Source organism: Bombyx mori, chromosome 21 (genome assembly GCF_030269925.1).
Source record: "Bombyx mori chromosome 21, ASM3026992v2".
Lineage (NCBI taxonomy): Eukaryota > Metazoa > Arthropoda > Insecta > Lepidoptera > Bombycidae > Bombyx > Bombyx mori.
The window spans coordinates 14052230-14076341 of record NC_085127.1 but is presented as its reverse complement, the minus strand read 5'-3'; the positions used below and the strand labels follow the sequence as shown (position 1 = coordinate 14076341).

The window sequence follows — 24112 nt, the reverse complement described above, 5'->3', positions numbered from 1 at the left end:
GCTCATGAGATGTAACCTCTCTCGCAGATTTACGATCTATGAAAATTAATTTTAATTACAACTTCTACGACTACGCCGCGCCGTGAACAGGAGAAATCATTTGCTTGCCATCTCAATGAAGTCTCATTTCTGTCGAGTGTGTGAATTGTATACCTTAGCTCTTATCTATAAAAACTGATAAAAACTGTTAAGCGAAGTCTGCCGAAAGACCAACAACTTCTCCAATTTATCTATTTAAATCCCAAGCTGACTGGTCACTGGCTTAATTAATAGTGTTCTGTGGGCTTAACACTACTTAACAGGCAACACTGTATAATGTCAAAATTTTGTCGAAAGGAAACTAATTGCAAATTACAAATTATCAACAAATCGACCATTATTTGCCCAATAAATCAGTTTATATTGTTAAATTCTTCAAACGTAAATTAATAAACCAAATTAAATAAAAACTTACCTACCTACTCAAAAAAATTACACCGGCACTTACTGTGATGTTCATTAATTAAAACTGCTGAGTTAGGTATGGCATCTTCGTCTAAAAATGATTTAGTTGTGAACAGACTGCTGAATGCGAGGCTTGAAGAAGGCGGCGGCGCCGACGAGCTGCCGCCGCAGAACATGCTGCCCTCGCACCAACACTTACGGCAAGTCGGACATCTTCATGAGGACGAGAATGGTCACGCACCAGACCCTGCCCCTTCCGCTACAGAGAATCTGCAGCCGTCCAACACTGCGGGCCGCTTGCATAATTGGCAAGCTACCAAAACAACAGTTAAGGAACGTTTGTCTTTTCTTTTTAACAACGAAATTCTTTGCGATGTACATTTTGTTGTCGGTAAAGGCGCAAATCAGCAAATTATACCTGCCCACAAGTTCGTGCTGTCTGTCGGCAGTGCGGTGTTCGATGCCATGTTCAATGGAGTACTCGCAACCAAGTCTAATGAGGTAGAACTACCTGATGTTGAACCGGCAGCTTTTCTCCATTTACTAAAGTTTCTGTACTCAGATGAAGTGCGCATTGGCCCAGAGAGTGTTATGACGACACTGTACACAGCTAAGAAATATGCTGTTGCAGCCCTAGAGGAGCATTGTGTAGACTTTTTGAAAAGTAATTTAGGAACAGATAATGCATTTTTATTGTTGACCCAAGCTCGGTTGTTTGATGAACCACAGTTGGCAGCATTGTGTCTTGAAATGATTGACAAAAATACAGCTGATGCACTGAATGCTGAGGGCTTCACAGACATTGATCAGGATACACTAAATGCAGTATTGGAAAGGTAAAAATTAAATTAATAGTTCATATTTTTACCATAAAAGTTCTTCAGTTTGTTAAATGCATTCAGGTCTTTTATGATATCAATGCTGGAAATACTGACCTTAAAAATGGCAATGATAGGTCATATTGGATGTAGTAACAATATTTTTTATGGAATTTAACTTAAAACTAACAGCATCAGAAAATCATTACATTTCCCAAATGTGATTATTATTGTGTAAATATAATATTTTCATGTGTGTCTAATACACATTTGAAGCAACAAGAATTTTTTTGCTAAATGTTTAGAACTAATAAAAAATAAAATATAATCAGCATGTATTCCTATGTGATTACTTTACAAAGACCGTGATAATATTCTAAACACTGACCTCTAAACATTTTATATTGCAGAGATACCTTACGCATCAGAGAGGCAAAAATATTCTCAGCAGTATTACGCTGGTCAGAAGCTGAGTGCCTTAGACGGCAACTACCTGTCACTCCAGGAAACCAAAGAACTGTCTTAGGCCGAGCATTCAATGCTATTCGATTCCCTCTGATGTCGGTGGAAGAATTTGCCATGGGACCTGCTCAAAGCGGGCTGTTAGATGATAGAGAAATTGTGCAGTTGTTCTTGTATTTCACAGTGAATCCAAAGCCAAATGTGGGGTTTCTGGACACCCCTCGCTGCTGCATGACTGGGAAGGATCTGACAGTGAACAGGTTTCCTCAGACGGAGTCGCGATGGGGCTACAGTGGGACTACGGATAGGATTAGGTTCACTGTTGGTCAGAGAATTTTCGTGGTTGGCTTTGGTCTGTATGGATCTTATTTTGGCCCTAGCGAATATGAGGTTCACTTGCAGGTACAGAACTATTTTACTTGAATGATATAGAGTAACAAACATTTTATAGTTGTAATATTGAGCGATGCATTGGTGTTCGAATCCCCCTGGTAGGTACCAATTTTTTCAATGAAATACGTACCTAAGAAATGATCACAATTAATTTCTACAGTGAAGGAATAACATCGTGTAATAAAAATCAAACGTGCAAAATTATAATTTGCATAATCACTGGTGGTAGGACGTGTTATGAGTTCATACAGGTAGGTACCACTGCCTTGCCTATTTCTGCCATGAAGCAGTAATGCGTTTTGGTTTGAAGAGTGAGGCAGCCATTTTGCTGTTAAAACAGAGACCTTATACTCCATGTCTCAAGGTAGGTGGCGGCATTTACGTTGTAGATTGGCGATGGTCTATGAGCTCCAGTAACCACTTAACATCAGGTGGGCCGCGAGATCGCCTACTCAACTATGCCAAAAAAAAAAGATAGTTGCTATCCATAGATCCATAGTTGCTACTGGGAGTACTCCAGTGCCACAGCATTGAAATTAAATATGTACATAACTGTAACCAATTGACTCACCTGCAAGGAATTATGCTGTGTAAAGAATTTGAACTTGCAATTATTCTTATTTGTATTATTACTGGTGACAAGGCATCATATGAGATCTGCCTATTTACGCCCCAAATCAGTATTGTGTGCCAGCCAAAGAGTGGGACGAGTTATTCTATACAATTAAGACTTAGAACTCATGTGATGACATGATGATAGATGACAGTATTCACATTATTATCTCTATGGGCTCTGATAACCGACCACTTAACACCAGGTGTTTGTCATTTTGTTCCCCATTTTGTTTTTGTTTTTTTTTAAATATTTAACACCTATTGCAGATCATCCACTTGGCTACAAAGAAAATATGCGGCTCTAACACCACTACGTTCTGTTCTGATGGTACAGATGATACATTTCGAGCTATGTTCAAAGAACCCGTTGAGATTCTACCAAACACTTCATATATTGCTAGTGCTAAATTAAAGGTGAGTGCATCTAAAAGTAAGCAAGCTTTAGAAAAATATTAAAATTTCCTCTAGTTTAAGAATATTTTAAATTAGTTGAGGAATTCAAAGGTTGGCTAAGCCTCTCTCTCTTTAGCCAGCTTTTTGATTTTATACTGGCATAAAAATGTATTCTGTACACAATTTTCTATGGTGCTTCAAATACCAGTCCTAAAATGTTTCAAGAGCCATCCTGTACTTAATAATACATTATCTCAGATGAGTCTCTCTTTTTCATTATTCTTTATCCTTTGATCCACAAGAATTGTACTCGTTTTGTAGAAGTTTGCATAAATATTTTAAAAAAATATTTAAATATTTGTCGCTAAAATCGTCCCGCTTCAATGATAATATGTTGCTTGATCCAAACTATAAGTCTTGTATATTCGTTTCAGGGCATGGATTCTTACTACGGTACAAAAGGATTGCGCCGAGTAACAGTTGACTGTAATAACGGTGAAAAAGTAGTTTTTCAATTTTCCTACGCCGCCGGCAACAACAACGGGACCTCAGTCGAAGATGGTCAAATTCCCGCTATCATATTTTATATTTAGAATTTTTTATTTGTATTCTGTGATAGTATAATCCTTTCTCGCTCGTTCTGTTCGATAGTGAATGACAGTGACAGTTCTTGTTAACATCCGTAATGTCAAATGTCAAAGTCAACAAATCAAATAAAACATAGATAGATAGAACAGAGAGGTTACCGTGCGATTGGATATGCCTTACCATTGTTACTATGTACCATTATTATTAATACAACAATTAGAAACCTTATGACTTACAGCTTGCCTGCTGTGAGCATTGTCAGAAAATCAAATGAGCCGTTAAATAAAAGTGAACCAAAGTTGAACATCAATGCCTGTACAAGAGTTTAAAATGATTTTTTGGAAGCAAATCGTTCGGAAAGCAAATGTTTTCTTTTTTATAGACAGGTTAATTACATTATCTTAACATAGTAGAACATATTTAAAATCATGAAATCAGGAACATGATGCTATGTCAAAACTATTGAGTAAAAATAAGTAATAAGTTTTTGTGTGGCCTTGAAATATTACACCACAACATGGTATGATTTAAGATCATCATTCACACCCTACCATAAATGGATGCTGTGTTAAAAAACATTATTTTGGGCTCGGTCTTTAAAATTTTAATTAAATAATATGCAAAGTATACACGGATCAGTTGAAAGCTAATTAATAAATATATGTATGAATCTAATAAAGAAGAATATAAGCTGATACATAATCATATAAAGTAAAAAAAATCACATTTTATATTCGTCAATCAATTTAGCTTAAAGCATAATATTATAACTCCAACATTCAGAACCTTTTATGCGTAAACGCTCTGAGTATTTCTTTTTAGATATTCTTTTTCAATTCTCGGTTAAGCCATGTATAATCACCTCAAGATTCAAATTCAATTAATGTATAACACTTTTTCTTTTATTTTACTAATGAGATTTTGAAAAAAAAAAGTATATTGATAACTCTCGAGTAGCTCTAAACAAAAAAGGCTGGTTGACAAACTGTTGAGAATGATCAACTGCTATGCCTTTTCCCATTTAAATATAGATTTCATAAGTTCAAAATGGTACACCAAAAATCTCAATAATACACCAATACTAATTCAAAGGTTACCCACCTCCAGTCTATCGTCATATCAGTTCCACAGTCCCATATACTATTATCAGAATTACAAAGAAACTTCGATATTTGAATAATTAGAACCGGGAGAATATTCAAAAAGATTTTCCATCGTACATTTATAAATGTCTTAAATAAAAATGAACTTTATAAATTCTGCCCACCTTAAGACGTCACATCAAAGTCATTGCACCAGAATTGTTATCAGGCTCTTCAAACTGAAATGAATACCTATTGGTGCCAGAAATAGGCAGGATGGTGGGATGTTCTCATGCTGGCCTGGGACATTCTCCATCATGAGCTTTGTAGATTTTTTATTTCAGAGTGATCCCCATGAAAGTTATTTCTTCCAGTGTAAAAGAGTATAATATTATCCTTTACAATAAACTCAAGACGTACACCTCTGATTTTAACATCAAGCAATCACACTTTTAATGTAGAAATAAATTAGAAAATCATTGCTAAATTCCTAAGATTGAAACAAAAAAGTCATTTCGTAGATGATAAGCATTTTAGATGACTCCTCGCTTAATCTGTGATAGATAATAGTACCTATGTGAATAAAATTTTGTGTATAAAACATGTTATTTTACAAAAAAAGAAAAAACAAACCTAAACACTTTTCTTCCAAAATTTTGGTCACAAACATTTGCCTTGCATGTTGATAGTAAGTGCAACGCGAATTCGTAGGAAATATACCCACAGGAATTAGAAAATTGTACCAAATGAACCAATAACCAGTGTATATTTTTGTCTAAATAAAAAGTTATTGTAAGTTAACGGTGAAGCAAAATTATGTTCAAACACCAGTGAAAATAAGATCGACTCTACACTTTTAAAAATACCGACTTAAGATCTTAATTTACTGATATCGTTGAATAAAGGATGTGGCTATGAATGTGTATGCGTGTGTGCGTGTTTTTAGTTTTTAGTGCTTAACTTGGTGAATAATGATATGTAAGAAATACCCTCGGATTTATTGTTTGTCATTTTCCGTTTTTCCTTTTCTTTTCTGATCTCGACCTAACAAATAATTGATTAGTTTATTATCTTCCTGAGCGACGTTTAAAACGACAATCGTGCTTAGAGAATGATTTGAAATTTGAATGAGTCTCTTTCAAAATCACAATTTCTTTGTAACATCCAATAACAAATAAGTACCTAAAGAATTTAGGAAAAAAGAAAGAAAAAATATTAGTAATTCAATTCCGAAACATACAACCTTTGACGTATACAAAAATAGTGTAGGTATATAAACCCTTTGACTGGTATGTAGGTCACCGGTGCCCTACGCGGCGCCCTCAAGTAATTATGTCGTCTTCGGTTACTAAAGCGCCTGGATCGCCTAGCTTTGCTTTTAATTTGTTTGTTACTGTATGTTTCATACTTTTAGGTCACTTAGAAATAGATTCATTTTCAGTATCTTCGGATTACTCCCAGAGTCTACTAGATATTCCAACGCCTTAGCCACAGAAATCGACATCATTATTTTAGTCTGTCGCGTAGGGCATCGGTGACCTACATACCAGTCGAAGGGTTAAACAGGATATATTGAAGTCGTTTCGGAATACGAATTTCAATGGTCAATGATTCCTCAAATACCGTTTAAATGTAACACAATGTGAGCGATCAGCTGACGCGCGAGGTCAATGGCCTCGCTCGGACGCAGCGAAACTTCAAGTTACATTGCTCGCTTCTCCGTATATTTTGCGATATCATAATTCGGCTTCGGGACGGCTACAACTCATCCTGTGTTCTATTAATTATCTATGTAGTAGTAGGGTTTTTCTCGGAGAGAAAGGCAAAGGAACTAAGCCAATTCTCAAGTTTTATATTTTAATACACAATTTTATATTTCAAGGCAAAGAAGCCAATTCTTAAGTATTCTTCATTTATCTTTTTCAAATCCGTATAAATGTCTATTCATATTTATTTTTTTCATTATGTTTCGGTTGAGTGTTGTCGCAATCGTGTTATCTAATGTAGTCAAAACACTGAAACGTCAATGTACCAAGTATTTAATTATTAATGTGGTCAAGTGTAGGGATTGCGTTTTACTATCATTTTGTTGTTGGTATTGTGTACATTGAAACGAAATTTACGACGCAGGTTGAGGGGGAAAATTGAGGAAGGAAGTTGTAGAAGGGAATTCGGAGTGCGCGTACCCACTATAGTCAAATTATTTTGTCCATGCAGTTTGGATCATAAAACATAGCCAGGCTAGGGCGGTGAGCATGCTGCGCGGGCGCAACACCATAATCGATAAAAACAAATGAGTCATCTAAGGCAGGTACACGGCGGCGGGGTGGTATACGAAGGGCGGTGAGACATTGTTATGTTAAGAGTCATTTGGACTTACCTGCAAATTATAGTACATTATTCGAAGAGAAATGTGTTTTTATTCATTCGTTCTCTGAATTTCTTTAGTGATACAATGGCTACTCCTTTTTTGTTTTGTGTCAAAACGGCAGAATTTATTCAAAATAATATTTGCACGTGTTGTTATCAACAATGTGTTAAAAAATTTTACTGAAATAAGAATAGATCCCGAAAAATTACAATGTGTTATTTCTGGTGTAGTGTTCGATTAGTGATTTTTTCTTTCATTTTTATCACTAACCCACAAAATGACAAAATTAAATACACTATCGATAACGCTTATCGACAACAATAATGCGCATCACTATGCCCGTCCATAAGGCTCGTGAGTGGAAGAGAGAGCGAAATACTCGCTTCACCGCTCCGAATTTTTATGACCCAAACTGCACGGACAAAATAATTCTGCTATAGTAGTAAGTATAGTAGTAAGAAGGACCCCTTTGTCATGGCGCCGCAATTCCAAGGAGTATCCCTGAAACCTTCCGAGAGTATTGGGATACTTGGGGTCGAGATTTCGAGCGATGTCCAGTTTCGGAGTCATCTGGAAGGCAAAGCCAAGTTGGCGTCCAAAATGCTGGGAGTCCTCAACAGAGCGAAGCGGTACTTCACGCCTGGACAAAGGCTTTTGCTTTATAAAGCACAAGTCCGGCCTCGCGTGGAGTACTGCTCCCATCTCTGGGCCGGGGCTCCCAAATACCAGCTTCTTCCATTTGACTCCATACAGAGGAGGGCCGTTCGGATTGTCGATAATCCCATTCTCACGGATCGTTTGGAGCCTCTGGGTCTGCGGAGGGACTTCGGTTCCCTCTGCATTTTGTACCGTATGTTCCATGGGGAGTGCTCTGAGGAATTGTTCGAGATGATACCGGCATCTCGTTTTTACCATCGCACCGCCCGCCACCGGAGTAGAGTTCATCCATACTACCTGGAGCCACTGCGGTCATCCACAGTGCGTTTCCAGAGGTCTTTTTTGCCACGTACCATCCGGCTATGGAATGAGCTCCCCTCCACGGTGTTTCCCGAGCGCTATGACATGTCCTTCTTCAAACGAGGCTTGTGGAGAGTATTAAACGGTAGGCAGCGGCTTGGCTCTGCCCCTGGCATTGCTGAAGTCCATGGGCGACGGTAACCACTCACCATCAGGTGGGCCGTATGCTCGTCTGCCTACAAGGGCAATAAAAAAAAAAAAAAAAAAAAAAAGTCCTGCCGCTAATCGCTATCCGTTTGTAGGGATATCATTCGTTTCAGTGTAACTGTGAACAGCGGCCCACTCCTGTGTGCTTAGTGCGAGTTTTTTAACGTTCTCGATAGCGTAAAAGTTAACTCAAATTTGTATGGAGGTTTGCCGCTAGGGGCGTGGTTCTAACTGCATACAAATTTAAGTTAACTTTTACGCTATCGAGAACGTTAAAAAATTCGCATGCTAAGAGCGACCAACCGTTGAGTGAACATAAGGCGCAGATTTAGGTAGGCAGCGGATCGGTTCTGCCCCTGGCATTGCTGAAGTCCATGGGCGACGGTAACCACTCACCATCAGGTAGGCCGTGTGCTCGTCTGCCTACAAAGGCAATAAAAAAAAGATCGTCTGAACCATGGTGTCGCTTGATTTATGAGGACACAATCTCATTTTTTCTAAAGAGAAACTAGTAGTTTACTGGGATTGGGAGCAAGGATGAGCAACACGCGGCCCGCCATGCATTTCTAAAATTGAATTTATTTTATCGACTTTCTCCCATCAATTCGTTTTTCTGTTTTTTTCTTGTTTGTTTTAAATTATTAATTAAAAAGAGCAAAATTATGTGCGGCCCGCCAAAAAAAAATTAAATTTAAATTGGCCCATTGATTAAAAACGTTGCTCACCCCTGGTCTGTAGCAAGGTATTAACACTGGCGCATGGGATATCAACCGCTCATTGGCTATAGAAAAAAAAAGTCATGGTTATTATAAGTACCAATATCCTTATATAGCATCGTTATACCAGCAAATTATAGTACAGGTATAACAGGATACAGGAATGAACCGTTTGGTGTTTGTTTCTTGTATTGAAACTAAAGAAAGGAGAAAAGAAAAACAATTGAGAAAGTATTTTGTATAGATATCAAAAATGTTTATTTTACGAGTCATTAAAAGTTACAAAGATATCGCTGTTTTATTTTAAGACCATTGTGGCAACAAATCCCCTAGCGGCAAACGTTCCAACTCCATGCAAATTTGAGTTAACTTTTACGTTATCGAGAACGTTAAAAAACTCGCACTAAGCTTGCAGGCGGCAAGTCTGTGGCTCTTTGCGTTAACTTGCATCTAAATGCGGTACCAAAAAGTATAAATATGTATTTATAAACATTGCTGACGTAATGGTAATAAGAAGAAAAGTTTTTGAACAGAATTACACCATTATTTTGTTTCAAAATTAAACGCTAAACAGTTTTGGTTGCAGTGGTTAGTTTGTATGTATATTTTATATTCATCGACTCATAAGTTATCATAATCATTCATGTCATAATCGTTAGATGTTTGAAGACGCTGGAATTACGAGGCAATAATCGTAATTTTGGAAGGATGTTAATTATCAAGAAAATATGTATATTATAAACAATTAGATCGCATCCCTCCTAAGAGATTCCCAAGTAGGCAAGTAATACTATTGTCATATCTTGAGAAATTAGTCTGACTTTTCTAATTTCCTTAAAATAACGACTAGCAACCCTCGAGACGCTCTTCTCGTCGATCGCCAAAAAAATTATACAATTCAACAATGTTTCTGACGTGATAACATCCTATAAATCGATGAACACCGGCTGCACGCACGAAAAAGTGTCACGTTCCGTCTGAGCCTAAGCGTGTAAGCGAGAGCGCTAGAAAGAGAGGCACAATCGGCCCAAACATTGGCTTGTGACATTTATGTCTCTTCTCTCGTGACGTCAGAGCTAGCAGTTCGAATAGTTCTGCTACTGACGATTTTACAAACAACCAATTAAATTTTCTTTAAAAATTCAATTCTAAATGTACTATCTACTTCGTACAGATACGTCTGAACCAGTCTCGCCTTCAGTACGTTTAAGAGCAGCCCATCTCGTTCTGCCACTTCTCGTGTTTGTTCGCCAAGTTTTTGGAGACGGGTTTCGTTTTCTCGATGGCGACTAAAACATCATCGATGCCCAGTCTGTCTCTACGACTGCCGGTGCCAGCTGCGAAATTTAAAACAATTTCCTGAACGAATATTACAGAGAATATTCTGCGGTTTTCAGCGAAATGATAAAATCCAAAATAATTCACATGCTCAACAAACACGCTTAAGATATCTTTTAGGTTTAAATACAAAACATTTAATGGCATCTAAAAGTGACTACAGTAGCGCCGAGTTAAATTTCCTACAGCCAAGAGTGCAATACTATCTTGCTATCTTGCTATCAAGATAGTAAGTGGAAGGATGAGTATATGGAAGCTCAAAGAAAAACCAGACAAGTTATAAGAACAGCCAAGCGAGAGCACATGAATGACATCATGAAGAATATGGAAAACCTGATAAGAACGAATGAGGCTCGAAAATTCTACCAGGAAATAAGATCGGTAAAGAAGGCATACCAACCAATCGCACAATTTCTTGAAGACGAAGACGGAAATCTTGTGACTAACATTCGTGAGATCAGTGTAATGTGGCGTCAGTACTTTCAAAACCTTCTGAATTGCCCTCCACCGACGGAAGATTTAGATGACAACCCCCAAGATCCTGCGGAGGAAGAAGAAGTGGAGCCACTGAACTTCGAAGAAATAAAAAACGCTATTATGAGGCTTAAGAACAACAAAGCGCCAGGTATTGACAACCTACCATCTGAACTGTGGAAATACGGCGGAGAAGCCTTGCAGTCCAGATTGTACAATCTTATTAAAATGATATGGGAATCTGAACAACAACCTGTCCAGTGGTATTCGGGGGTCATCTGCCCCATACACAAAAAAGGCAGCCGGAAGAAATGCAGTAACTACAGAGGAATTGCTTTACTACCTACAGCGTACAAAATACTGTCATACGTTTTACTAAGCAGGTTAGAGCCGTATTCAGACAAAATCATTGGGGATTATCAGTGCGGCTTCAGACGTAATCGTAGTACAGTCGACCAAATCTTTACTCTGAAACAGTTAATGGAGAAAAGATGGGAGTATGCACAAAGTATTCATTCGCTCTTTGTTGATTTTGCTAAGGCCTACGACAGCATAGATAGACCGACTCTATATAGAATCCTCACGCGCTTTAAAATCCCACAGAAACTTGTGAGAATGGTGGAGGTTGCTACTAGGGAAAGTAGAATGACGGTACGAGTTGGCGCTTCTCTCACTGATGAGTTTGACGTTGTGACTGGACTCAGGCAGGGGGACGCTCTGTCACCAATGCTGTTCAACCTGGCACTTGAACACGCCATACGGAAAGTGAACACACTTAGTGGCGGAGTGTGGCTCAACGGACAGCATAGGGTGATAGGATATGCCGATGACCTCGCTCTACTTGGAGAAAGAAAGCAGCACGTTATAGACGCACTCAACTGCCTCCAACAAGAAGCCTCTCGGATTGGCCTTCGCGTGAGCCACGAGAAGACAGAATATCTTCACATGCGTCGATATAAAAACGTAAGACGGAAGCGAGAAGACCTAGTGGTGGGAAATACGAGGTTCAAAGGAGTGGCTAAATTCCGGTACCTTGGCTGCACTGTAACAGACACCAATGACAGGGAAGATGAAATCGAAATTCGTATACAAAATACCCTACGATGCAGTGCAGCCCTACACCCGGTTCTCTCTTCGAAGCTACTAAGCAGGCGCACCAAGATTCGGATATACAAGACTCTAGTCAGACCGATCCTATTGTATGGATGCGAAGCATGGACGCTCACACAGAAAGAAGAGGCAAAACTTCTCGTGACGGAGCGAAAGGTATTGAGAAAAATACTAGGACCAGTTCGGAAAGAAGACGGTTCTTGGCACGTCCGGAAAAATAAGGATGTGGAGAGGCTTTTTGGTGAGCCAAATATTCTGGGGGAGATGAAGGCACGGAGGCTCGGATGGCTCGGACATGTAGTACGTATGGAGCAGGATCGGGCTGTGAAACGGGTGTACACGGGTGTACCGGAGGGACGCCGCCCCGTAGGGAGGCCCAAGTACCGCTGGTGTGACGCTGTGGAAGGAGATTTACGGGAGCTCCAAGTGTCGGACTGGCAAGGTGTTGCGCAGCGCCGGGATGAATGGCAAAGTTTATTGTCGGAGGCCAAGACCCACTTCGGGGTCATAGCGCCAGCTCAGTAGTAGTAGTAAGAGTGCAATGGCGCTTTAAACTCACACGTACTTTAGGCTTAAACTTAAATGTAATTATGACATTTCTCTAGTGACATAACAATAAAAATCTCACACGTACTGTTTCCCGGTAAATTCGGTAACAATTTCCTCACGGTGGACATCAGCGCCTCCTTACACACCAGCTTGATGTCGCTGCCCGAATAGCCTTCGGTCTTCGAAGCTAACTCCTTATAATCCATCTTAGGATACAGCTCGATGTTTCTGCTATTCAGAAACTTCCGGAAGAGCTCTTCGCGCGTTTTTGCGTCCGGCAGCGGAATGTGAATCCTTTTTTCTAGACGTCTCAACATAGCCGGGTCCAAATCCCTATTATAACAAACCCATTTTTTTATTTCGGGTTAATTAAGTATTATTTTCAGATTCACTTCAGTCAATAATTACCAAGGCATATTAGAATTGGCCAGTAAAAATACAATGCCTTCTCTCTCATTTATGCCGTCCAGTTCCGTTAGAAGTTGGGACTTCAATCTCCGGGAAGCCTCGTGTTCGCCAGCAGCAGATCGATCCGAGGCCAGAGTCTCCACTTCGTCTATGAAGATTATCGACGGCGAGTAGTACGATGCCATTTCGAATAAAACCTAAACATTTAAATCGAAAATTACTTCAATTAGATCTTCATTTTAATTGGCATAAACTACAGGTTTTTGGATAGGCCACACGCATTCTCTAAGCATGTATGTAAACAGACAAAAGAAAATGGCCGTCCCGCTATTCAAATCTGAATGCATAGTTGCGACAGAGATAGACAAAATGGTCATACCCACAAAATGCCCTACGATCAGTAAATACAAGTTTAAATAAAAACCCATTGATTACACAAGTTTGCATAGTTATACCGGCTTTACGTATCTTGAGCTTTTGACGTACTTCAGTACCACCATCTACTGCAGCAGTCTGGTGTTCCGGTTTTTAGACTGGTACACCCACTTTTCCTATCAAAAGGAAAACATCAATCACACATCTCAAACAACAATACCTTTACAATCTTCTCAGACTCGCCTCTCCATTTGTTAACGATCGTGCTGCAAGATATATTAAAGAAAGTGCAGCAGCTTTCACTGGCCACTGCTTTCGCGAGCAGTGTCTTGCCTGTGCCTGGAGGACCGTGAAGCAGCACCCCTCGCCAGGGCTCGAGAAGCCCGGTAAACACATCCGGGTACCTGCGTTGTTGAATTGACCGTCAGTCTATGATGAATACGTGCTAATCTAAATATAAAGACCTGTGATTGTACTGAATAAGAAATATTATCTTTAACTCGTAAATTTCAAGCCATCGGACAAACTTTCCACAACGTCACATTAACCGCCCCTTTCTAAGGACTGTGAATCTCACTCATCTACTTGTTTAATTTGAGGCTACTGTCAAAAGTAAGAGGCTTAAAGAGTTATGCAGCAAAATAAGCTGACACGTGCGGAATAAAAAAAGAGAAGTCGAAATAAAGGTAGGTAGACCTTCTAATCTTCAGATTGATATTTGTAATTTGTATTTCCAGATTGATAACCGCAAAATTGTGGTTTGCGTAATTACTGGTGGTAGGACCTCTTGTGAGTCCGCGCGGGTAGGTACCACCACCCCGCCTATTTCTGCCGTGAAGCAGTAATGCGTTTCGGTTTGAAGGGTGGGGCAGCCGTTGTAACTATACTAAGACCTTAGAACTTATATCTCAAGGTGGGTGGCGCATTTACGTTATAGACGTCTATAGGCTCCAGTAACCACTTAATTAATTTAGTGGTGATGCAGTGACCATATCCGCAAAGACATCCGCTAGATAAAAGATCTCACAAGTTTCCAAGAAGGGGTGTCTAACTACTGAAGAATCATCAACTAGTTTTAATACCACTTGTTATCCAGCCTATTAGCACTACCAATATATTGGTAGCAAGCTATGAACAGCTTCACTCATAAACGCCTCCTGCCTTACATTATCCCGCATTATACCACCAGGCCACGAAAGAGAACTTTGTTTGTCTATATTTAACAGTACCCAGTTTGATGGTACCCTTTAAATATTTAACAAACCTAACAGGATATATGACGGACTCCATCAACAAACTCTTGGCCGAATTCAAGCCTCTAATATCGTCCCACGTTACTCCTGAACTCCTGATAATATTTTGGTACAGAAGCTCCGCCAACTGCTTCTTTTCAGGAGCAGCGCTGGTCAAGAAGCCGGCTAACGATTTCCTGTCAAGAGCTGTAGATGTGTTCTGTATCTCTGAAAAATCCTAAAGAGATAATGAAAGAATTTAGATCACAAATCATGGTTTTATAAAACTTTTTTTTCATATTAATACCACCATACAAGAGCAGCCTAATCTCCAGAACCAAAGAATAGATTATAGAGAATATAATGATATTTTTTCTATATTGTATCTGATCTTAAATGGTTACTGGACTTTTTGGCGGGAACGCGAGGAGTGAAGTTATGTGATTTGTTTTATTTTGTCTATTTAGTGTTTCTTCAGGTTTAAATGTGTAATAACGGTGGTTTATTAACTGTTTAATATCTGTGAAAGTGCACAAATGTGGGAAAATGAAACAAAGCCGCTGGACGCAACTTCTCGGGAACCTCCAAAAAGTCCAGTGAAAAAATCTTAGTAAATGACCACCATTTTACTAAGATTATATTTCATTCCATATCATCTCATTTCATTTAATTTCATCCCAGTTGATTAACGTCTGAAATTAATAATTTTCATTTAATTTCACTCCATATTATCATTTTTCATAAAAATAAGAATTAAATTAAAATAAAACATGACTTAAAGGTCTTAGTTACCAGGTCATAAAATCACTTAAAAAAAAATGGTTACTGGAACTCACGCTGTACCTCATCGTGGATGTCGCCAGCAACATTATCGCTACATACATCGTTTTAAATAAAAATTATCAGTTTCATAGTTGTGCCTGTATCCTTAGCACTGCGTGGAGGAAACAGGGAAATCGGCGGCTTCAACTTTCAACTCTATTTAAGATTAGAGAAAGCAGCTTTGAGCAGGAAAATAAGGTGCAGACTATACCACAATGGAAGAATGATACGGAAGTAATCTTGAGGAGGCTAAGGTTGCATCCTCTCCATAGTATTCAGATATCTAAAGCTATCATCATCCTGAAATTCATATTAAAAGACGATTTTACCTTCAGTAAACTCGTTACAGTGAAAGTAGAAGGTAAATCCAGATCATTTTTCTCGACCACATCGAGAACTTGGCTTCGTTCTGGCTTCACCCTCCTGGTCTGCGGACGTACTGGTTTCTCCTCCACTTTACGACAGAACTGGGGCTGCTTGTTAAATCGTATAAGATAATAGCTGCAATAATCCTGTAGGCATTTTAAAATTGATATTTCGTTTTACGGTTACGCTTACTTTTAGAACACAAAGCTTACAAGTTAGAAACGACGTAAATTTAATTTAAATGACGAAATCGCTTGCATCGTTATCATCACCTAATGGTGATGATGATGTTATCATCACCAGACCACGGATGTTCACTGCTGAAATTGTATGGTTCACCATAATAGCCGATCCTGCGCTGCCAGACCCAGGCGGTGCTTGCGCCCTTCAGCAGTCACAGGTCCACCTTCTGGGAGGCCGTCAGCGCAAAAGTGGCCTAACCCACATTCATATTCGTGCTTATGTATTGTAATTTATTTAAAACATAATAAAATTTGATGCAAAATCGGCCTATCCATAGTTTCATCCATAGATAATAGATGCCTTTGTAAACATAATTTTAGCGCGTACTTTTTTGCCTACGAAGTATTGTAAAGGTAAATTCGAACCTCATTATCTCCATACTAACTATGGTAAGTTTAGGCCACTTTAGCGCTGACGGCCTCAACTGTACTGAAATTCGTGAGTATCAAAATTTAATATTGAACGAACAAATTCACCTGGAGTATAATATCCAAGTCAATATTGTCGCAGACTTCATACTCTCCTGTAAGATTCGCTTCTGTGTTAAAAGTCTCTGCTGTTAGCAGATATCCCTCCTGCTTCAAATAACCAAGAACCATGTACTTGAGTATACGTTTCCTTGCTCTGAATAAGGCTTCTTTCTGTAACAAAACGTTGGAAAACACATTTTTTTTAAATTATTAATGGTTAACGTGAATATAATCGAGCAGAGGTTGCGTGTATGAAGCAGATAGCCACCCATCTTAAACACAGGATCGAATTCTCAATTCGATCGCACCTGACACCTGTTTCTCGCTGGATCTTCTCAGTGAGTCGCGTTTCCGATCTGGTGGTAGATTCTGCGGAGCACTGCTCTTGCTAGGGCCAGTGTTAGCAACACTTCCGGTTTGAGCCCAGTGAGCTCACCTACACGCCAAGAAGCTGAAATAGCCTCTCAGGGCTATCAGCATAGGTAGGGGAAAAAAACGTTAATGCCGCCACCACCTTGGAGCCAAAGAATTATGAAAATAGCTAGTGAAATAGGCGTGGATACCATCTCTTTATTGCACTGATGCGGTGATGATAGATAGATGATTGGGCCATTAATCAGAAGGTATGGGTAAGTGACAGCGGCTACCTCCAGCTGTTCCATTCACATCACATGCTTCATAGTCCACAGTAATATTAGCCGGTAGTAGCCAACAAGAGCGTTTTGAAAAAGTCCTTTGACATTAAACAGTTTCGCACTACTTAGATACCTAAAACCAAAGTAAAACTCACCGACTCGATCATTCTCATTTTGCTCATGGGTCTATTATTAGTCGTCATCTCGGATTAATTATATTAAAGCACCGCTCAAAGATGATACGATCGTTTCTCAATTATTTGATTAATTAGGTTACTTGAGTTTTTTACTAAAATAGGTCTATAAATAATTTTTGTCAGAATACCAAAAAATATTTCGCGATTCTAAGAAAACGCAATAACTACGTTTCTGTTGGAATCAATTGTTGTCTCATAATATCAATGTCAGACACGTCTAACAACCCCGTAACCAAGGGATGTTTGTTACTTGACTACGAAGGTTCGGAACGAATACAAAAGGGTCATTAGGAATGTGTATAAATAATTCATTGACCCCATTTGATGTTGCGGTCGATTTGCGACGTTCATCAGTTAGGACTGGATTAATGAAGCAAATAATAATAATTGTATATTCATTTACGTATTAACTCGCGGTATTGTGAGCTCAAACGTGTAAATAGCGCCGACATCCCTATATTTGTTTGATTTAAATTATTTTACTCGTCAATATATTGTTGGAGCATTACATTTGTTAACGTATTTAAAATAAATAGAGCGATAATGTTATTGTAAATAAGTTGCTGATATCATTTCTACATTATAAAACTGCTAGATCATTTTATTGAAATTAGGTACAGCATTAGAAACATCGAAGTAAAATTAATAGCAAGCTCTATCGAGGTATGATTGAAATATATTTATTTAGAGTCAATCCTCATGCCCATCATTTATGTAAATATTAAAGGTAGTAAATAATTAAGAGACATAGACGTTCAGAATAATTCGTGAGACATAGACTTGTAGAATTATTCGTGACTTAAATACTAGATTCATGATCATTTGATGATATACATACTCGTATGATAACGATATATGAAATTTTTGTTCACATCCGCCTTGGCAAAAAAACGCGGGACAACGCACACAATGACGGACTTCACTGATTGAGCGAGGACAGAATCAGGACGGTCTTTCGAAGTGTACCAGATAAGGCAATTTATGTAGGTACTCTAAATAAAGCGAAGCCTATATGAAATTGTAGTAATAAAGGAAGTATAACTGAACAGCGCTTGGATTCTTCGGCGAAAAGCAAAATATGCTGCTACGGTATTTACTATTTCCACTAAATTAACTGCGTGCGTTTCTGAACATAATTATTGTTACGCGCCATTAGTTTCTGTACTAAACACCTCTTAATGCCTTCTCAATACTACGTTATGATACCTTTATTCAAATGAATTATTAAAAAAGTATGTTTTTTGAGTATTTTTATAAATTAAACATTTTAAAAAAAATCCCGCGAAGTAATTTTTTTTCTATGTTTGTGAAGTTACTGGTGACCCGGAGGCCTTTCCAGCTGTACCAGGGCAGGTGGGCGAGCAAAGACTCAGCCAGGAGGGGTGGAATTTGCTAACAACTGCCCGAGCACCTCCGAATGAGACCTAACAACTCAAGAGCAATTGCTTCGCGAATGAATCTACTACCGGATCGGAATCGCGACCCGCTGAGAAGATCCGGCGAGAAACTCCGTGGGCTGATGTTTAGGTAGGTACTCCTAGTACACCGAGTACTCCTAGTATTAGAACTAATGGTTTTTGGGTTCCAATGCAAAGGTTTTTGGATCTGATGGATCCGTAAGAACGTGTCTAGGGCGTCGACGGTGACAGGCTCGTGCGTGATCAGGATTCAGGGAGTAATCAGCGGTGGCAAAGATAAGGTGATTATCATGACGACGAAGTAATTTGTTAAATTGCCCGATGTAGGTCATGATGATTTTCAATCGTTCAATCAATTGTCGGTCCCCTTGTGTATGTCTTAACTGCATTCCCCGGACAACATTTTAGTGTTTGTCGTTTGCTTCACAAACATTTGAGTTCTGAAACAGGATAAACATGGGATCAGGTTTACATAACCTAACTATCATGAAAAAATATATATTAAATTCAATGAATATTGGTTATAAGAACCTCGTTATCAACTTTTGTGTCATTAACCTAAAAAATGTTAAAAGTCAAATGAAATTTAAGCGCGAAAAATCTATAAAGTCGCAACGTTAGAATTAATTAATTCTTTCTTACTCCAGTCGGAATATAAATGAAGAACTGTATCAACAGATCAGCCGATATCGCTCTTAAATAATTAATTTACAAAGTACTCGCTGATTGAAGTAAACATGAATATGTAAATGGACACTTGGTTTCTTCGATCTTTTTGAAATCTATGAAACTCTGAAATGAAAAAAAAAGCATACGTCGGTTTGTAAGACTCTAGTTCCAAAGCCAGTAAATAAATACACAGATTGCAATAGTTCACTGAATATTGTTTTATTTGTAACTCCACTTGTACAATCCTTAGATATTTTTTTTATGATTGAAAGATTACTGGTGGCCCGAAGACCTTTCCAGTTTCACCAGGACAGGACTTTAGATATCTGCTCACTATTGAATACTCTGCTTTCTGTTCCGTTTTGTCAGACTACCGCCTTTTTTATTATGTCACGTCCCCACTGCTGTCATTGCTCCCACCAACAATGTTACTATTTGGCAATCCGATAATTACCTTAACTTTAACATGATTTATTTTATTTATTTTAATTATTTTACAACAAACCTTACAGGTTGCATACATTAGAAATTGAAATGAAACTTTTTTCTTTGTTTTCTAAAACTTCCTACATATTTATGATTTTAATATAAATCTCCTTTAATTAAAGAAGTCGAGTGTGGAAGGCAGCAGGCACGGATTTGGGATTTTAGCTGTTTTTAATCATTTTACTAGCGGTCGACGATTAAAAAATTTAACCAGAACCAACACTGTAATCTACCCTACTTGGATATTGAAATACAGATCCAGTCAGATATCCTGTCTGCGTGTAACGTGAATTTTTAGCCAAGTTATTGACTGTCTACTCACATTTTGATCAACAAAAAAGACTTTTATATGTTTGTCGGAGACTGTCAAGAGAAGATTTCGAAATTGTTCTAAGACAACAAGCATGTTTTGCGTGCTCAATAATTCTGTTAACTCGATAACCCTAGCTATTCGGCCCCTATGATATCTGACAATTGTCTTAATAATGCGGTTTCTCCGACATATCTATATTAATGTAAGTTATACCTACCTACTATTGTAGATGGCAAAAGAGTTTCAGTCCAGAGACAATTATTTTTTCTGGGTTTAGGGGCTCTCTTCAACCGGTGTTCTTGGTCTGTGAATAAAGCGCGCGTTATACCAGAAATTGTGTATTAATTAATTACATTTTTGATCTTACTAATTAACTAAGATATAACAAATACAAAGCTCGATTTTGTAGATTAATTTACTAGGACTTCAGAACGCTAAACTAAAGTTTTATTTAGAGACGAGCTTATTTCAATCATATAGGTGTTTATGTTCTTACGCGTCCGATTTCCTCCCTGTCCCGGGAGTTTGGAAGCGACCTCGTCAGGGCTTAATGAAAGTGACGTGACTTGACCTGGGAGCTCGCAAAGTATGAGGGCACGTGGAAGACGGGTAAAGCTTTGTTCCGCTTGTTGTTAGAGCTTTCTTTTCACACATGTCAGTTTGTGATATGTGAAATTTTATCTTTAATGTCTGAGCGCAGACCAAGTAAGCTGAGTTATCGGAACTTTCGCGAAGTGAAAGCGAGTTTATGCTGTTAACCATGTCTCCGACCTGCAAGAGCTTTAAGCTTTGCCTTCATTTGTTATTAACAGGATTTTCAGTCTGCAAGCATTGATGCGGTCGGAAAACACGTGAATTCCGATGTGTGATTAGGTAAGTGCTCGCCACGATGACTCGTTACATTTTTAAATAAGAACCTTAACCATAGATCGTAACATTTTTTTACGCACACACAATTTTTTCAATGATAATTTAATTATATAACATGATTTAGTAATAAATTCTAGTAAAATAAAAATAAAATCAATAAAACAAAAAGTTCAACGACCTAATACTAAGAAAACGAATGTAATTATATTAAGAAAAAAAACAAGAATAAAATAATATCTTAAGAATAACACCGTAAAAGAAGGCAACAAGAATAGAAATTGAAAAATCACTCCAATGATCCTCTGATAATTAATATACTTAAATAATGCTATGTCAGTGCACGGTTTGATAGTGAAAAGTTCAACAGCGAAGCTTTCATTGTCAAGCTGGGTTAAGAGTGTCGTGCAGAAAGCAGACATTCTTCTTGGGAGGAGGTTTTTCACTGTGAAGCTCTAACAACCGGTGGCTTCTGTCGGAGACATCGCCAGCTCTACCAACGCAATCTATTCTTTGTACAGTATTTAAAAAAATATTAATTTGTAATCTTTAAAAAAAAGTATTATAGTCATAATATCAAGATCGAAGGTCTTCTAATTAATAGCCTTTGCAGCAGGCACTTGGGAAATCAAAAATGTAATAAATAGTGTAATAGTTGTGTTAAGTTTTGAAGTTACTAACATAGAATATAAGTAATATTTACTAACATAACATTATGGTTTGTACTGAAATAAAATATTAATAATAATCTCTATATATAAAAATGAAACGCTGTTCGTTAGTCTCGCTAAAACTCGAGAACGGCTGGACCGATTTGGCTAATTGGTCTTGATTAATTTCTTCTCTTAATTTGACTTAGTCTCTTAATTTGGTCTTGAATTATTCGTGGAAGTCCAAAAAAGGTTTAAAAGGTACATAAATATGAAAATGCTGGGAATTAAATAAAAATAACAATTTTGTTTTTCCTTTGACGTGTCCCACGTCGTACGGATTCCTTTTGTTTGTTTTAAGTTTATTTTATACAAAAGTTTAGGTCTTTTATTTATCGATTGAGGCACTGCGAAGTCTGCCAGCTAGTAATAAATATATTTAATAAGCTTCCAATTTTACACAAAAATAATTCTTGAAAGACATTGAAAAGATTCCGACAATTATCAAGTTATTCCACGAACGGGACGAGATAAGACGGGTACAGTCTGCAAATTTGGCTATGCGTTATTTAAATAACATTGTGATCGTGAATACCTAATTGAAACAAGATAACGTAAAGAAAAAAGAAAGAAAAGTACTAAGTAGTCTCACAAAATCAGCGTCGCTTATTTAGCGCATTCGAGTAAACGCACCAATTTACTTTGGCTCCGTCGCAAAAGGAATTACGGAGACCATCTCATTCATAATCGGGCAGGCTTCATTCGTGCACGAAGTAAGTTCTGATAAAAACTTCTACAGAATGTTGCCAGTGCTTCTGAGGAATTTTGATAATTTATCCTCACTGATTACCGCAGAATTACATCAGCAAGAACCAAAGGCGCACATGCAATTAAAAAAAAAAAAAACCGTTTATATTAGTAAATACAGTAGAACACAGAAAGCTACGCTAAGCTATAAATATTTTAAATGTTATGGGTATGTGGCAAAAGTGATTCCGAAAACACGCTGTTGACGGATTATTGACGAGCTCTCGACTTTTATCAAACCTTTTCTAAAACATAAGTGCGATTTATTTGACGTCTATGTTTTACGATTTAAAGGAGACAACCGTAAAACAATACAACAAAATTGACCCATAGACACAGCCCACTGAGTTTCTCGCCGGATCTTCCCAGTGGATTGCGATTCCGATCCCGTGGTAGATTCGGCGAAATACTGCTTTACTAGGGCTAGTGCTAGCAAATTCCCTCAGGTTGAGCCCGTGAGCTCACCTACCCGTCTGCGCGTAGCTGAAATAGCCTCGCTACCAGCGAATAGGTAGGGGAATAAAACAACAAAATTGAGATATAACTCTTTTTTTTTTATTGCCTTTGTAGGCAGACGAGCATACGGCCCACCTGATGGTAAGTGGTCACCGTCGCTCATGGACGTCAGCAATGCCAGGGGCAGAACCAAGACGCTGCTAACCATAAAGTACTCTCCGCAAGCCTCGTTTGAAGAAGGACATGTCATAGCGCTCGGCAAACACCGTGGAGGGTGCCTAAAGGATAAGACGTCCGGTGCATTAGTATCTAGCGATGCAACGGTGTTTGAATCTCGCAGGCGGGTACCAATTTTTCTAATGAAATAAGTACTTAACAAATGCTCACGATTGACTTCCACGGTGAAGGAATAACATCGTGTAATTAAAATCAAACCCGCAAAACTATAATTTGCGTAATTACTGGTGGTAGGACTTCTTGTGATTCCACGCGGGTAGGTACCACCGCCCTGCTTATTTCTACCGTGAAGCAGTAATGTACTTCGGTTTGAAGGGTGGAGCAGCCGTTGCAACTATACTAGAGACCTTAGAACTTATATCTCAAGGTGGGTGGCGCATTTACGTTGTAGATGTCTATGGGCTCCAGTAATGGGCTGTGAGCTCGTGCACCCATCTAAGCAATAAATAAATAAAAGATATGGCCTCTTAATGCTGAACACACGATGGGGCATAAGCTGCCCATCTAAGTACAGTAATAAAGACACAAATCTGGGGAAGATAGCAATTGAATAGGTCAAAGCATGTTAACCCTAAGACTAAAGACTCGTCATATCTTGACAAAGCTTCCTCGCGCCTATCAATCTCTTCCCCACATACGCGGGTTTCACTGCGAGATCCTTCAGTAGCCTGATAAGACGCCATGACAAGCGCGATTGCATCGTCTAATGTTGAAATTGAACCGATTTGTTGCTATTCGGCGCGGCCTACAAGTTATATTACTGAAAGTGCACTAGCATCCCGAGTATCAATCATCAGCAAACACAAAACAAACACATTGCGAGTCGGACTGCGAGAAGGTTTAATACAGAATCATTAGCCACGTAATGGAGTTAAAAAAGATGTGTGGTGTCGTGGGACACCGGATAGGATCGAAGTTCCTTATTATAAAAATATTAATTTTAA

General features: G+C 38.5%; 2 protein-coding genes across 2 annotated transcripts; one reads left to right on the top strand and one right to left on the bottom strand.

The window, feature by feature from the left end:
- Nucleotides 1–277: 277 nt before the first annotated feature.
- LOC101740000 (BTB/POZ domain-containing protein 2) lies at nt 278–9336 on the top strand. The gene is made up of 4 exons (XM_038018453.2): nt 278–1280; nt 1673–2126; nt 3000–3146; nt 3560–9336. The coding sequence occupies exons 1-4, from the start codon at nt 523–525 to the stop codon at nt 3716–3718; spliced, it is 1518 nt and encodes a 505-aa protein (XP_037874381.1). The 5' UTR covers nt 278–522; the 3' UTR covers nt 3719–9336.
- Nucleotides 9279–17783, bottom strand: LOC101739866 (katanin p60 ATPase-containing subunit A-like 2). The gene is made up of 8 exons (XM_004925010.5): nt 17224–17783; nt 16440–16604; nt 15684–15866; nt 14565–14770; nt 13521–13704; nt 12926–13122; nt 12603–12850; nt 9279–10383 (listed from the first exon to the last, which is right to left on the bottom strand). The coding sequence occupies exons 1-8, from the start codon at nt 17269–17271 to the stop codon at nt 10253–10255; spliced, it is 1362 nt and encodes a 453-aa protein (XP_004925067.2). The 5' UTR covers nt 17272–17783; the 3' UTR covers nt 9279–10252.
- Nucleotides 17784–24112: the final 6329 nt, after the last annotated feature.